General features: G+C 33.6%; 1 protein-coding gene across 1 annotated transcript in view; it reads right to left on the bottom strand.

Moving 5' to 3' along the window:
* The window catches only part of SKAP2 (src kinase associated phosphoprotein 2), a 197,566-nt gene that overhangs the window by 171,670 nt on the left and 9,511 nt on the right, over positions 1 to 16,385 (bottom strand). The window contains exon 2 of the mRNA XM_017855973.1: positions 4,659 to 4,766. Coding sequence (XP_017711462.1) covers positions 4,659 to 4,766 — 108 coding nt within the window. The remainder of the gene's footprint in view (positions 1 to 4,658; positions 4,767 to 16,385) is intronic.

Genomic DNA, 16,385 nt, shown 5'->3' with positions numbered 1-16,385 from the left:
AAAAAAAAAAAAAAAAAACCACCCTAAATGCTAAGTTATTGAAAAATTGTTTTTCTAGTTTTAAACATTGTTTCATACTTACCCTAAATGCTAAGTTATTGAAAAAAACCTTTTTATCTAGTTTTAAACATTGTTTCATACTCTACTCATATCAGAGAAAAGTAAAACATCTATTTCATGGCTTTTGTAAGAACTGATTAGTGCTACACCTAATTTTACACACAAAAAGTCTTCCTCAAAAGTTTGGTACATTAAATTTATATGTGTGCACATGCATAGGTTTGTATCTAAGCCTGTTTTAGAAACTTTCTAAGAGCTAATTATTTATAAGCATCCTGGAGACAATCTTTCTAAAGAAATCTGTTGGAAAAAATGATTTACATGCTTTATTAATCCAAATTTTTGTTCATTGGATTTTTGTAAAGAAAGGTATACCAAAATTTTTTTTAATATTATAAATTATGATAAAAACAGTTCAGCCTTTTTCTTAATCCCTGAGATTTAAAAAATAGTTTCATTCCTAAAAAAATATTTCTTCATACAAACCTATGTCCTTGCAATGCCCACAGCCTTTCAGTAACCTAGGTTATTCAGAAATTTTTAGTTAGAAAGACACCAGGACAATAAATGACTGTTTTATATTTTCAGCTTCATTTTAGCCTACCTGTATTCACACCCTAGAGGTTCCAGATTTTTATCCACAAAGTGATTATGGTCTAGGACTGAATCAGATTTGTAACAAACATCTACTGGGATCCTTCGACCTATCATTGACGGGCAGAGCCAATATATGTCTTCTAGCTCACTGAATCCTTTCAAAACCTTACCTTAGGGACTTTCCACAGTGCTATATAGTTAGAAGCTGTCTTTCACAAATGACAAAAATGAATGAAAAATGATTTCAGAATAGAAAAATGGAAACCCAAGTAATTATATAGTGTCTAAAGTCTACTCTGTATCTACCCACCTTAGTGCCTAAGCATTTTAACGTGTACAGAAAGGGATATTCTTTAAGGTTGTAAATCTCATTATCTCTAACTTTATCTGATTACTGACATGCACCATTTATATTGACAGTCCAATATATCCAGCCACATGATAGCATAAAACTTCTAACAGTGATCTACAATAGTCTAGAAACTATTATGATTTGTTTTTTTGTTTTCCAGAAAAAAATCAAGCATAAACTAATAAAATGAAACTTATTAATAAGTATACTTTCTTCTAAATAGAATATCAAAATTAAACTCTAACAGCAGTCATGCAATCATTTATAAATAAAATATAGACTCATTCTTTTTCCTAAAAGGTAATTTGGCATGTCATTCTCTCTTTTTTTGCTATTGGTCTCAAAATGTAGTTCTTCTCAAAAAATATAAAACATAAGAAGCATTTCCAAAGAGGGAAAAGAAAATTTACAAAGTACAATATTTTATGCTACGAGCTATACAAAAATCTGTCACCATCTATGTTACAATTCTAGTCATCAATAAGGTACTTTTTTCCAATGTACAACTCAAAAATCAATTATATCAACTCTTTTGTATAGAGAAGCAGCATACCTTTCAGGCAACTAGTATTAATGAGTAGACATGACTATAGAATCCCCATCTGTTTCTCTGACAAAGCTGTGGCTGCTCTAGTCTCTCAATGAAATTCCATTAATCTGGTGTACCAAGGTCCAATGCGAAAATCAAAACTGCATCTAACCCTTTATCAGTTCACAATAACCTACAAGTGAACTCTGCCTGTTAGCATGCAGCAAGTTATGATTTTGCTATCTATCAGGCAGTTGGCCAATAAAAAAAAAAAAAAAAAAAAAGGCAGGCTGAAAACAACATACCTGGCAGGGTTTGGAAACTTTCTTTTTGCTGTTTTCATCCCCATTCAATTTCTATATGGTGCCTGGACTTTGTGAGATTATGCATTATTCTTCTTGGCTGTGATTTAATTGCTACTAGCAATCAAGTCAAAGCATCACTGAAGTGTGCTTGAATTTCGTTAGAAGATATAACTTATGCTACTTTCCTACAGTACCTAATAAACCATAAAGAAACCAAAACACATATGGCTTGAGGGAATAACTGGAAAATTAGGTGGCCATTTGGGAACTGAGTGAACTTTTGAACCACAGGAACAGAGAAAAAGAAATATTAAAGCAAAAGACAGACTTAGAATGCACATAGAGATGTGCAGGTTTGACCTTTTCAGTACCTTGAAAATTACATTAGCATTATGAAAAATACGTATCATGTTTAGAGTTTATAGCCCATCAACGTTCAGATACTTTGTTTAGTGCCTACCATAAGGTAAAAGTCAAAAGGACAAAACAACAATCTGATTTGACAAAAGGCCTTTTGGTGACCTGTGCTAATTTGGTTATGCTTATCATTAAATGCATTATCTTTTTTATAATTAATACATTATTAGACTGAGGTCACATGATGAAGGAAATGTATTCATCAAAGGAAAGAGAACACACACAAAATCTAAGTTGAAGGGAGAAAGACTGATACATTGAGATGATATTTTACAGTGAATATTAAATGTCCTAGTAGTAGTTTAAAAATGAATTTTAATAATGATATTCTTAGAAGAAAATGTGAAAGTATCAAAATAGTATTATTTATATATCAAAATGAGTAATACTACAGGTTAGTTTTAATCTACTCAAGAATTGCTTAAACACTAATGAGCAGGCACTATTAACAAAAAATTTGATGTTACATATAAATGTTATTAAATAATATTTAAAATCAATAAAACAACCTTTTAACAACAAATCCTTTAGTGTATTTCCTGAATATTTGGTTATAAAAACATATGATAAATTATTTACTCTTAAAAGAAAACACAATAATGTAAATGCACTATAATTTAATAATAATTTATTTTTTCTAACAAGCTACTAGAGGATTTCTGGCTCTCATAGATATTTAATTGTTGAATTTCTTTTTAGGTTGCAAATTTTTCAAGAATACACATAGCACGCCCCTGAATATCAAAATATTTATGCTATTTTAAGAAACTATGTATATATAGTCTATGAATATATTCTGTGTATGTCTCTCTTAGTATAAATATTCTGTCTGTGTTTGTGTGTATACACACACATATTTATATATACCAGCATTTTACAGAGAAATAAAGCAATTGCAATGTGTCTGAAAAATAGTACCACTTAAATAATAATTCATTGTTTTGCCTGAAAATATTATTTATTTAATTATAAAACATTTTCTAGTAGAAATGCTTTTGAAGATGAGGTTGGAAAGGGTAATACTCTGTTTTGCTGAAGAGAAAAGAAATGTTTATCTCTTTAAAAAACAGAAAGTGAATATAACAGCAAAAAAAAATCCCTCCCTTTAAAAAAAGAAATTAAATGTTTGCCAAAGCATAACATTCAACATAAAATAGATATGACTATTATTGCTACACTTTGTACAAAGTTCTGGATATAAAAAAAGATTGTTTTGTACTGAATCAGTGGTTAGAATGTTTATCACTTATGCATGTACTTGACTTATCCCCGTTCTGCAATAGACATAATTTTATACCTCATAAAAGCAATTTATGTTTCCAAAGGGAATAATCTGGATAACATAAAATGTGAAGTGCTCTGTTGCAGGAAGCATATTTTCATTCAGCAATTGTATTTAGAGATGGAACTGCACAGTTTGATCGTCACATAGTGGCAGAAGGTATTCTTCATTTCTATGTCTATGTGAAACTTTTGAGTGCTACAAATTAACATGCATGACTAATTTATCGATACACAGTCTTAATTTATAACTATGTATTACCCTTATAAGGTTTCTATAATGGAGATATACTCAATGGCTATAACAGAGAAAGTACATACTACGCTAAAAACAAGTTTCATAACTTTGGCAACATTCAATAGCTTTTAGAAATTACTAAGAGATAAATTTATTACTAATTCAGTCAACAAACACTGCAATATTACTACATAATATGGGGCACTTTTAAGTGACAATCATAAAAATGAAAATGTGTATTAAAAGAAGCATTTTATAAAAACCTGTCTCAATGTGAAGAGGCAATGTCGGAAAATTAACTTAATATTTTATTAACTCATTTTGTATAAAGTTTTCAGAAAAAATAGATCAAAATCTTTTTTATTATTTATAAAATAAATAATACAATAAGCCTTTAAGTAGCACAATAAAATTAAGCAAGAATNACCTGTCTCAATGTGAAGAGGCAATGTCGGAAAATTAACTTAATATTTTATTAACTCATTTTGTATAAAGTTTTCAGAAAAAATAGATCAAAAATCTTTTTTATTATTTATAAAATAAATAATACAATAAGCCTTTAAGTAGCACAATAAAATTAAGCAAGAATCTGATAATATTAAATTAACTAACAAACTGTTAGTAATAATATTCATATGATGATATAGGCACTCTCTCAAAAATTTTAGTAAAGAAAATTTCCAAGAAAAAGAAGCCATTACATACTTAGGAAAACCTCACTAGAACCACTAGAGAGAGCTCTTCTGTTCCTTAAAAGGTTTTGGTAAAGGTAAGTTAACCGAAGCCTTTATGTTCATCTGCTTTCTCATAAAACTACCACCTATATACATAGCATTGTTTTGTGTGAGTGTCAGAATTATGTGGGAAAATGTCACATACCATCAGAGGGGGCTTCATCATCTTTATCGTATCGTTCTGAGGCTAATGAAATAGTGTCTGGAGGCCCAGCAAAAGGGTCATCATATTCTTCCCCATCTTCTGCATCACCTGTTTAAAAAAAAATCAGAGAAATGCCTTTTATACTTTAGCCATTTAAAGCAATGTTACTTAATGCTAATGTTACTTTGTTAGAAGAGGTAAATTTTACTTACTACTAAATTGAGTCATTGTCATAGAAAACAAAGAAAACTTTTAAAACTAGGTAAAACAGGTCTTATTTTAGTTCATGGCCATTGTAACCTAGATATAGTAAGAGTTTTTGAAGGTCATTATACAATTGCTTATTATTGACACAAAAGAATACAATCCAAACTTATGATGATCTCTACAAAGAAGAATCCAAAAAGTAGAAACAGGGTAAAACAGAGTGTAGTGTATATCCAAACAAACAAACAAAACCAAAATAACAATAACAACAACAACAACAAAACCCAGGAAGCACAACAGAAAACACAATACAAGTAATTCCATTTACCTACTCAATAATTTGAAAAATTATGATGAGAAACTAATAATTTGAAGCTATATGAATATTTTGTATTTTCATTAAAATAACAGGATTAGAGAGGATTAAAAATAATCTGTTGCATTTTCCAGAGCACAAATCTTTTATAGAAAAAACTTCTTTAAAATTTTCATAATCTTTTAATAAAATTCAAGTAAGGGTAATTTACAAACTATATACTTTCAGTTTCATTCAATGGTATGTTATTATTTTTTAGTGTTCTGGCCAGTTTCCTACTTGATTTTCAAATCCTAGGTTGGTTGGTCGATTTTTTGATTGATTTTTCTATTTTAGGCTAATTAATCTCCACAAGATCTTGTGGTTTCAATTTTTTCCATCTAATCATTTAAAATAATTTTTTTAAAAAACACAAATATTTGCTAGCCCAGTTACACATAAGCATTCATTTCTCACCCAGATTTCACAACAAAGAAAAATGTATGCTTAATTCCATATTATTTGACTGTTGAATTCAAGTTACATGACAGAAAAACAGCCACCTCAGGGATTATCCAAAAAGCACAAGGAAAATCCCCATTGCAACTGCAGAGTAGCTACGGTATTACTTTTGAACCATAGTTCCTGGCAGATCCAGATTAAAGCTACTTGTCTCTCCAAAAGGGTATCTGTCCTCTGACACCCATTTGAGGGGTGTCACCCTATTTGTTACCACGTTTTTGGTAGAGAAAATAGCCTCTTTCAAGACAACACTGTCCAAATAATTTTTTAAAAATACATATTCCTCTCTATTTCCTTATAGTTTTGCCACTTCATGAGCAATTGTCATCACAGAGACATCTCTCATTAAGACGACAAGGGTAGAACATAGAGATGGCTATATTGTCATTCTTAGGGATTCCACTACTAGGTACAGTAAATGTGGTGATGTTACTCCCACAGTTAAAATTATAAGGAACACATAACTACTACTCATTCTTTGGAACTTAATTTCTTTTTCTTTCGAGATGTTCAAAGTCCTTTTCAGAACACTCAATGATCCCTTACGATATTTCTCTAACGAAAAGAAGAGTGCTAGGCTGGTGGGCAGTGCTCACGCCTGTAATCTCAGCTACTCAGCATGCTTGAGGCCAGCGGGTCACTTGTGGCCAGGAATTAGACACCAGGCTGGGCAACATAGCAAGACCACACCTCTAAATAAAAATAAAAACTGGCCGGGCGTGGTGGCTCATGCTTGTAAACCCAGCACTGTGGGAGGCCGAGGTGGGCAGATCACGAGGTCAGGAGATCGAAAACATCCTGGCTAACACGGTGAAACCCAGTCTCTACTAAAAATGCCAAAAAATTAGCCAGGCGTGGTGGCGGGCGCCTGCAGTCCCAGTTACTCAGGAGGCTGAGGCAGGAGAAAGGCGTGAACCCGGGAGGTGGAGCTTGCAGTGAGCCGAGATTGCGCCACTGCACTCCAGCCTGGGTGACAGAGCAAGACTCCATCTCAAAACAAATAAAATAAAATAAAACAATTAGCCAGGTGTGGTGGCCTGTACCTGTACAGTCACATCTGTGAGAGGTTGAGGTAAGAGGACCGCTTGAGCCCAGGAGTTTGAGGCTGCAGTGAGCTATAACTGCACCACTGCATTCCAACCTGGGCAACAGACCAAGACCCCATCTCTAAAAAAACATTTTTTTAACCAAAGAAGAGTGCTCTGAATTCAAATATAAGGTAGGAAGGAACTTCATAAAGTGCAAGTAAAAATGTTTTGATCATGTTACAACAGTTCATAGAATACGTACCAGTAGGGATCAAGAAATTCTCAGTTACTCTTAGTTGTTAGGGTATCTTTATATTCTTAATGAAGTTAAGAATTTTTGTGATATAAATTTTCTAAGAATATTTCATATCTCACACAAAAAATCTTGCTGCCAAAAAACGTATTAGGATACTTCAAAAACATCACTAGAACTTAGCATGTGGCATATTTTGCTATTATGACTATTCAAAAAGAACAGTAAAACCAAATAATAATAGCAAAATTTTGAAAAAAAATTCAGATGTTCAGGCTTACATTATATTAAATTTTGTGTGGAAGTAAACAGAAAAAATTAAAACTTAGTTTTTAAAATTAGAAGTAGTTTATTATCCTTTAGGAATATCCATTAATATGCATATGTATACATGTGTATATATGCATTTATATACACATACATACACACAAATGCAAACGCCATTCTTTATTCAATATGTATAAATATATACATACATATCAAAAGTTCATTACTAAAGCTATAAACTCAACAATATCTAATATGAGTTCAGAGTATTTATTCTACACAAATTGATCACTAACAGGTGAAAGGCCTGTTAGCCTTTCATGGATTGGTTTTTATTAAAGTCATGGTTTTGACTTTTTTTTTTTTTTTGAGGCAGAGTCTCGCTCTGTCAACCAGGCCAGAGTGCAGTGGCCGGATCTCAGCTCACTGCAAGCTCCGCCTCCCAGGTTCACGCCATTCTCCTGCCTCAGCCTCCCGAGTAGCTGGGACTACAGGCGCCCGCCACCTCGCCCGGCTAGTTTTTTGTATTTTTTTTGGTAGAGACGGGGTTTCACCGTGTTAGCCAGCATGGTCTCCATCTCCTGACCTTGTGATCCGCCCGTCTCAGCCACCCAAAGTGCTGGATTACAGGCTTGAGCCACCGCGGCCGGCCTGGTTTTGACTTTTATAGAAAGTTATGGTTTTGTTTTTATTAAAAAAAACAGGCCGGGTGTGGTGGCTCACATCTGTAATCCCAACACTGTGTGAGGCCAAGGCAGGTGGATCACTTGAGCTCAGGAGTTTGAGACCAGCCTGGCCAACATGGCAAAACTTGCCTCCACTGAATATACAAAAATTAGCTGGGCATAATGGCAGACACCCGTAATCCCAGCTACTCAGGAGGCTGAGGCAGGGAGAACTGCTTGAACTCGGGAGGCGGTGAGCCAAGATGGTGCCACTGCAGTGGGCCAAGATTATGCCACTGCACTCCAGCCTGGGCAACAGAGTGAGACTCCCATCTCAAAATATCAAAATAAAAATAAAATGCTTTGGGGTTATATATTAAAATGAAATTGTCTTCAACTTACCCATTCTAAGAATTGCAGCTTACTGCAAGTATTTTTTAAAAAAAAAAATCAGTGTGATGTTTATATTTACCTAAGACAAAATGAACTAAGTACTGCTACTGGTTTCATTTCTTCCTTATTTTTTTCTCCCCATAATCCTTTGAACTAACTCAGAAAGCAAAGAATCTATATGTTATATATACAGGGATAGCCCCTTTTTAACCTGCATATAGTTGAAAGGACACATCATTTTTCAAGATGGTCTTCTTCATCTTACCATTGTTCCAGTGATGGTCTACCCCTTTTCCTCCCCTCTAATTTTTTTTCAACCCAATAAAGAGTAAAAGCTGCTGTCTTATAAGGAGTTTTAACTGAACACAGGGGTCGCTGTTGAGTAGTACAAAGCATTTTTCCTCCCCAGGGCTGAATATTTGTAGTTAAACCTGCACAGACTTCTACAAATTAAAAAAAAAAAAAAAAAAAAAAAAAAAATTTAAAATTTTTTTTTTAAAAAAAAAAAAAAAAAAAAAAAAAAAAAAAAGTTCAAATTGCATTTATGTAATACAAAACTAAACTCCAAATCAACAACAGGCATCAGGTAAACATATCCAATACAATTTACAGACATAAGTGAAAGCATTACAGCCTAATCACATATCTAAAAAAAAAGCACACTCAAATGAAATGTCTACAGAATCATTAGTTGGCAGCCATTCTATTACAATCACACATAATGTCAGTGGTGCCGCGAGCCTGTGCCACTGACAATAGCATAAATTTTGCATCTCATTTCTGTGGTCATAAAATTAATGATCAGTTTAAAAATACTTCTTTGTAAAAGTTATTGCGCAAAGACAAGACATGAATGTGTCCCTGTTATGTACTCATAAGGATAATTATGGGGTTGTTGCTCATTAATACTGTTTCTTGTTTCCCTAGAAAAGCATTTGATTTATCCCACAACTTTCAATAGTTTAATTAACGATACAAAGTTAACAGAATAAAAGACAATGATCCAAGACTTAGCTTCCTATAATTTCAGTAGTAACAAACATTGCAACAAACTCAAGGTTTAATCATACTACAGCAGCATATTTTCTGAAAACATTTTAAATTTATACTAGATGGGATCAAATTACTATTAGCCATTCTTTTTAATATGGTTCATTATCAATAACATTTTCCCAAATGCCTAGAGATGTAGCCCAACAACAACTGAACAGTCATAATCTCTACAACCATTGAAGCTGATTTACCCAATTTGTTGCTTGTTTTTTCAAAACAGTCCTATTTTCAACACAATCAGGTAAACAGGAAATGAAGTAATATACAGGTTGAACATCCCTAAATCAACAGAACTCCAAAATGTTCCAAAATCCAAAACTTTTTGAGTGTCAACATGACAACACAAGTGGAAAATTCCATGCCTAACATCTTTGCTTTCTGATGGTTCAATGTACACAAACTTTAGTTCATGCACAAAATTACAAGGTGTATATGAAACATAAATGAATTTGGTGTCTACGCTTAGGTTCCATCCTCAAGATATCTCATTATATATATGCAAATGTCCCAAAATCCAAAATCTGAAACACTTCTGGTCCCAAGAACTTTGGATAAGGGATACTATTAAACCTGTACCTAAAATCTGAGTGATAACCATTCTTTCTTACTGAAAGACAAACAGGGGGAAAAATTACTCTAGTGAAAATAAATTAATTTCTAATTCTCTACTTAGTTCACTTGTCTAAAGTAATATTTCAAGTAAATTTACATAATTAAGCATTTAACTTGTCGTTTCTTCAGGGAAGTTTCATTCTTAAGGCTTTGAAGGATATAGGTCACTGAAAAGAAGATTCTCCTCATAATTCTTCTACAGTAGGAGGGCTAATTTACAGCATGAAAATACTGAAGACAACTTCTGGCACGAAACTGGTGCAGAGCTTTAAAATAAGAATACCCTTTTTCAAGCACTGCCTGTGAAATATACTTCTACTACTATAGGTCCCGTCATTTCAAACATGCTTAAGACATTTGTACAAGGCCAATGGTGGGGGTAGGTGGCAGAAGGAAAAAGCTGTGAATTATTTCCTTAGATTTCATTGTGGAGTTATCATTCAACAGAAAACACACTATGTTAGGAATGGTAAAAAAAGGAAATTAAACATCATCCAAACTTCAGACTTTTCTGCTATTCTTATTCTGCTATTCTTAGTCCATTAATAAACTTAAGAAATAGTATGAGTGAGAAGGTAAAAGGAAACTGCTTTCTAAGTAAATCTATGCGTATTTTACACTATCAATAAAATATTAAGGCAAAATCTATTTTTTTTTTTTTTTACAATTAGAGCAAAAGATTTTAAAGGAGAAAATGAGACTTTTTAGCTGTAGCCCTGAAGCAATATATTCCCCTTTTTCAAAACTGCAGACACCAGGCCGGGCACAGTGGCCCACGCCTGTAACCCCAGCGTTTGGGAGGCCAAGGTGGGAAGATTACCTGAGGTCAGGAGTTCGAGACCAGCCTGACCAACATGGTGAAACCCTGTCTCTCCTAAAAATACAAAAAATTAGCCGGGCATGGTGGTGGATGCCTATAATCCCAGCTACTCGGGAGGTTGAGGCAGGAGAATCGCTTGAACCCAGGAGGTAGAGGTTGCAGTAAGCAGAGATCGTGCCACTGCACTCTAGCCTGGGTGCGACAGAGTGAGACTCCATCTCAAAAAAAAATTACAAACAAAACAAAACTGTAGACATTAATATTTTACAAATTTGAAAAAAAAAGGCTCATGAAATATTTGACTAATGCTAATAAATATGCCCTTCTTTTAATAATTGATAATTTTCCCCCAAATTTGTTTGAAAACTGAATTTATGAATCAAGATTAACTTAAATCTTCTTGACAAATAAAGTTGAATCTGAAAATATGCAATAGTATTTATTAAACACCTACTATCTACGTTCACATTATCTTATTTCAGTAAATCAGTCTATAAAGAAAGTAATCACACCTAAATCATCTTTGGAGAAAACCGAGACTAATACATGATCAAGACACAACTATAGGCAAAATTTTTTTATCATGTACTTAATATATACAGTATTAGAAAATTCTAGTTAATAGTCCATAACAGTATTTACTAAATAGTAATATATTCTCATTGCAAAAATAATTATTTCAAGTCACATTAAGAGACCTATGACCTTGTTATGTGATAGAGAACAATGCTGAAATAATCACATAGCATAACTCCAGTGCATGAAGCCTAAATTCCGGAGGATACTTTATAGTATGAGGCAATATTGCAAGTAAAACACTAAGATTAGAAACTAGGTTATTCTGGTGGCCGAGCACGGTGACTCATGCCTGTAAGTTCCAGCACTTTGGGAGGCCAAGGCGGGTGGATATCTTGAGCCCAGAAGTTCAAGACCAGCCTGGGCAATGTGGCGAAAACTCATCTCTACAAAAAAATACAATACACAGGCAGCGCACCTATAGTCCCAGCTACTCAGGAGGCTAAGATGGAAAAAGGATCACCTTAGCCTCCCAAAGGAGCTGAGGGAGGCTGAGGCTGCAGTGAGTCATGATCACACCACTCCACTCCAGCCTGGATGACAGAGTGAGATCCTATTTCAAAAAAAAGAAAAAAAAAAGGAAAAAGAAAAGAAAAAAGAAACTAGGTTATTCTGTTACATAGAATACTTTGAAGGATATAAAAAGGAAGTATCTGTTCTAGATAAAACCAGCAATATTTCAAATGAATAACAAGGACTAGACTAAGCAAGAAGTGTTCTAGCTGATTAGATTCAAATCTTTCCTAAGTACAAGTAAAATTAAGGAATTTAGAAAATCAGCTGACAATTATTCTAAAGATGCAATCTGTCACATCTCTTCAATAGAGGAATCAAGACTTGCACATATAAGAATAAAAGAAGAATTTTAATAAATTAAATGAAAAAGAAGGTTGTAAAACAATAGCTTTCTATGGAAATGAATATAAACAATTGAAAAATTAGCTTAATACACAAGCTTCAATAACTAGAAACCACTGTAATAAAATGAATTTCTACCAGTGTAAACTATTCTCACCCAAAAAAATGGAAATATCAAAAAAAAATCCTAAGATCTATGCAGCCTAGTGTTTCAACTACCATATCAACTCAATTAATTTTAAATTTTAAGAATCGACAGCCAGGCAGGGTGGCTCACGCCTGTAATCCAGCACTTTGGGAGGCCGAGGTAGCTGACCTCTTGAGCCAAGGAACTAGAGAAGAGCCTGTGACACATGGCAAAACCCCGTTTTTACAGAAAAAAAAAAAAAAAAATTAGCTGGGCATGTAGGCAAGAGCCTATAGCTCCATCTACTCCAGAGGCTGAGGTGGAAGGATCACTTGAGCCTGGAAGGCAGAGGTTGCACTGAGCCAAGATGGTGCCACTGCACTCCAGCCTGGGAGGCAGAGTGAGACCCTGTCTTAAAAGAAATATCTCAAACTGTAAAATCTGTATTGTTAAATCTCAGGATGGGAGATTACATAGAGTAGAAGGGAAGGATTTGTGAGGAAAGTAAAGAAGGATGATACACATCTGTGTGCATTAGAGAAATTAATAACTTATTAAATATGAATAAATCTGCATTAACTCTTTTTATTTAAGAACTCTCTACCTGGTCCTTTTTTTCCCACCAATAGTGACATCAAAATGATACTTAACTGTCATTTAAAATATATATATACATATATGTAAATAAAATAAGGGTGTAAAGGTAGAAAGGAGGAAAAAGGTTATGTTCACAATATGACCCCACATTGACTAGAGAGAGAGAGAGACAAGAGGGAAGAGAAAGGACAGAAAACAGCCAAAAGGAATTCTGCCCAGACCTCCTTGTATAAAGATAATCCAAAACCTCAAAGGGAAAATGCAAGGTGGAGAAAAGGCAACACTCCCAAAACATACTTAGAATTGAATTTACTCAATGTAAAGACCTGAAAATAAATTCCTATTTTTAAAAAGAGATGTACTATATCTTGAATAATTACTTTGCAACTATTAGGTCTGTACCCTTTACTATGCCTAACAAAGTACAGGAATAGTCTTTTTAGAACAAAGCTGAATATACTTTGAGTATACAATGGCATAAAAGTACACAGCTCATATTTCTCCAAGGTATACACCTAATTCATCTACAGGCTTACTTTTGAACAGGCACTCTTCGTAATTAGTTAACTCAATACAGCAGTATTGAACTACAAATGACTTATTGAGAGGAAAATGATTATGAGCAATCCCTCAATTCTATGCTTTTTGAACTCCTATTTTATGTTCATTTTTCAATTTCTATCAAATACTATATAAATTTCCATTCTCTTTAGAGACAAACAATGTGTCTCAGTAATGTAATTTTAATATCCACACACCTGAACGAATTCTAAAACAAAATACCAAAGGGAAAGTTTCTACACTATTACTGATCCATATGCAATTACACAATTGCTTCATGTCATGCTTTTTTAGCTTAAAAATTTTAAATGTACAAATAATTAAACCGCAAAGCACAATGGAAGTTCAATAATCACTGGAAATAATATGCCTTTTAAGAGAGGCAGAATCTGCTATCCAATATTCTTCCATAAAGTATACTATATAAGTTATCATAATTAAAATGCATAAATTCATTTCTACATTCATCTAAACAAAATGCAGCAGAATTAAACCCATAGATTAGGATTTCTTGTAGAGCACAAAAAAAGTGGGTACTTGCAGGTAATAGTTTCCTGCTCATTTCTTTATTTAAGTGTTAAAAATCTTAATATGAAAAAAAAAATCTTCTCATTCCCTTCAATCATACCAATCTTGATGATCTAATGTGAAAATAAACTTTGACTTGATTTTAATTGATTTTAGGTTTGTTTGGTTAACTCTTTTGTATTTGAAACTGTTACCACCTTCCCACTTATCAGTTGGCACAAATATGATTTACTCTGGGATCTCTTAGCTTCCGTTAGAAGACGCCACACTGTGTGTCTTTCTCAAATCCGGAACCTAGCTCCATGGAGGTTAACTAACTTTATATTGTGACCCTCACACCAGTATCCACAAGCTATACATCATAACCTATGAATAAGTATCATGGAAGTAAGGGCCACACCCAGTTTCCCTTAAAGAATTGAATATATAAAGTAGTAGGAAGTTCCTATATCTTTCCTGATCTGGTTTTCAGTCTGCTAAGCAGCTGTCTCGCAAATCTAGAGGGAGACAATCAGGTTATCAGCATTCTCACATACTTCAAAAAAAAATGAAACTGAATTCCCTTCTTTAAAAAATGTCTATGTATTCATATCAAAATAACCACAAGGAAAATAAAACTTTCACTTGAAAAGATGTTATTGTTTGTTCTCAAACAAAAATTTATACTGTTTTCAAAACATCCTTCAAAAACATTACCTGTGAGCACTCAGCCACAGGCCCTTCTCCTACCACTATAAAATAATCTCTGCAGTGTTAAATGGCAGTGGGTTAATATCTCACCTCTGCTTCACCAAGTTATTCCACATGTAATTGCAGGTTTTCACCTTTCCTGACAAATTTCTGCCACAATGTGTTCTAAGAAACACAAAACCTAAGAATGTTAAGTGCATAAGATTTCTGCATCGGAAGACTGTGCAGAGTAAATTCTGGATATACTGTTTAATTTTCTTCTCAGCAGGGGGAGCTAGCACTCTCATCTTGAAGGTCTAAGTACACATCATAAAAATCTAAATTTTGATTCCAGCTATCAAATTTCGGTACATGTTAGATTATCCTATTGAAATCTCCACAGAGGAAAAAAAACTTTCAAGTTTGCCAAACATAAAAACTTACCTTTGTCTTGAAATTCCTGAAGATAGCTACAAAATAAAGAACATTATATTTTTAAATGAGGTTGAAAATCAAACAAGGTCTAATCAGTAACAATAATTAAAATCCAAAATCTATATTAAAAATACCTAGATATACATTAGAAAAAACTAATTCCTGTCCTGAAACAACAATTCCAAAATGCTTAAAATTAAAGCACTCACCAGTCACACGTAGTAAAATGACGGACATAATCTCTCAATATCTGCTGACAGGTACATATCATTACATTTCTCATCTGAAAAGCTCAGTACATAACTCAAAGGACTTCTCCTTCTCTCAGTGGTCTGAGCGTATTCTCTTCCGCTACTATTAAACATCCTCAATTTACCTACTTGCTACATATCATTTAAAACACCACATAATTACCCTCAGATAATCAAAAATAAACGTGAATTCTGCTAGAAGCATGCCTCATAAACCAGAACATACATCAAGACCAGGGTATCAGTATGTAAGGCATGATCTGTGTTTAAAAACTATTATAGTGCGAAATCCTTACTTTTGCCCCCCTTTAAAACCATACTACACACCAATTAAATTAGAACATTAAAAAACTGCTAACCCATACTACATCGCGATCTCCTCTCTCTACTTACACCATGTTAGTTCACAAAAACTCCTTACTAATGTAAGAAACTCAGAAAAAAAAGCCGTAACTGTGACCCTCTCATAGACTCCTTAACATCTTTCACCTTCCTCTCATACAAGGATTCCTCTCTTTGTTCCCTGTCCGTGTCCGTTCTCCAATAAACTTCTTCTCCCTTTCCGCTACTGTCTAGCCTACAAATCGTTCACACATCCTAAACACGCCACCAATATAACGCAACCACAGGATACAAATTAATAAGAAATAAAGTTTTGTGAAGATAAATGAGGACAATGATCTGTTCTACACATAAGTGTTACATACCTGTACAATATTGTTATATTGCATCATTCCAAAGCGTAACAGTTTAAGTATGTTTCAAATACTAAATACTAAGTTGAACAAATCTGACACCACTTAGCTAATAAAATTTGTATTTGCTATTTATGCTTACCACGAGTAAATTACCATCTGGGATGTTTGGCCATCATTTAAACAAGAAGAAGCACACAATTTTAATAAACTATGGCTGCCAATCTTTTATATGAAAGCAAAGCACAAGTTTTTATGCCCATGGTTAATATCACTTTTCTTAGTATCTTTGTAAGTTCCTGTGTGAAAACGTCA

Source organism: Rhinopithecus bieti, unplaced genomic scaffold, assembly GCF_001698545.2.
Source record: "Rhinopithecus bieti isolate Rb0 unplaced genomic scaffold, ASM169854v2 scaffold_40559, whole genome shotgun sequence".
NCBI classification, from domain to species: domain Eukaryota; kingdom Metazoa; phylum Chordata; class Mammalia; order Primates; family Cercopithecidae; genus Rhinopithecus; species Rhinopithecus bieti.
This window is presented reverse-complemented; position numbering and strand designations above follow the sequence as displayed.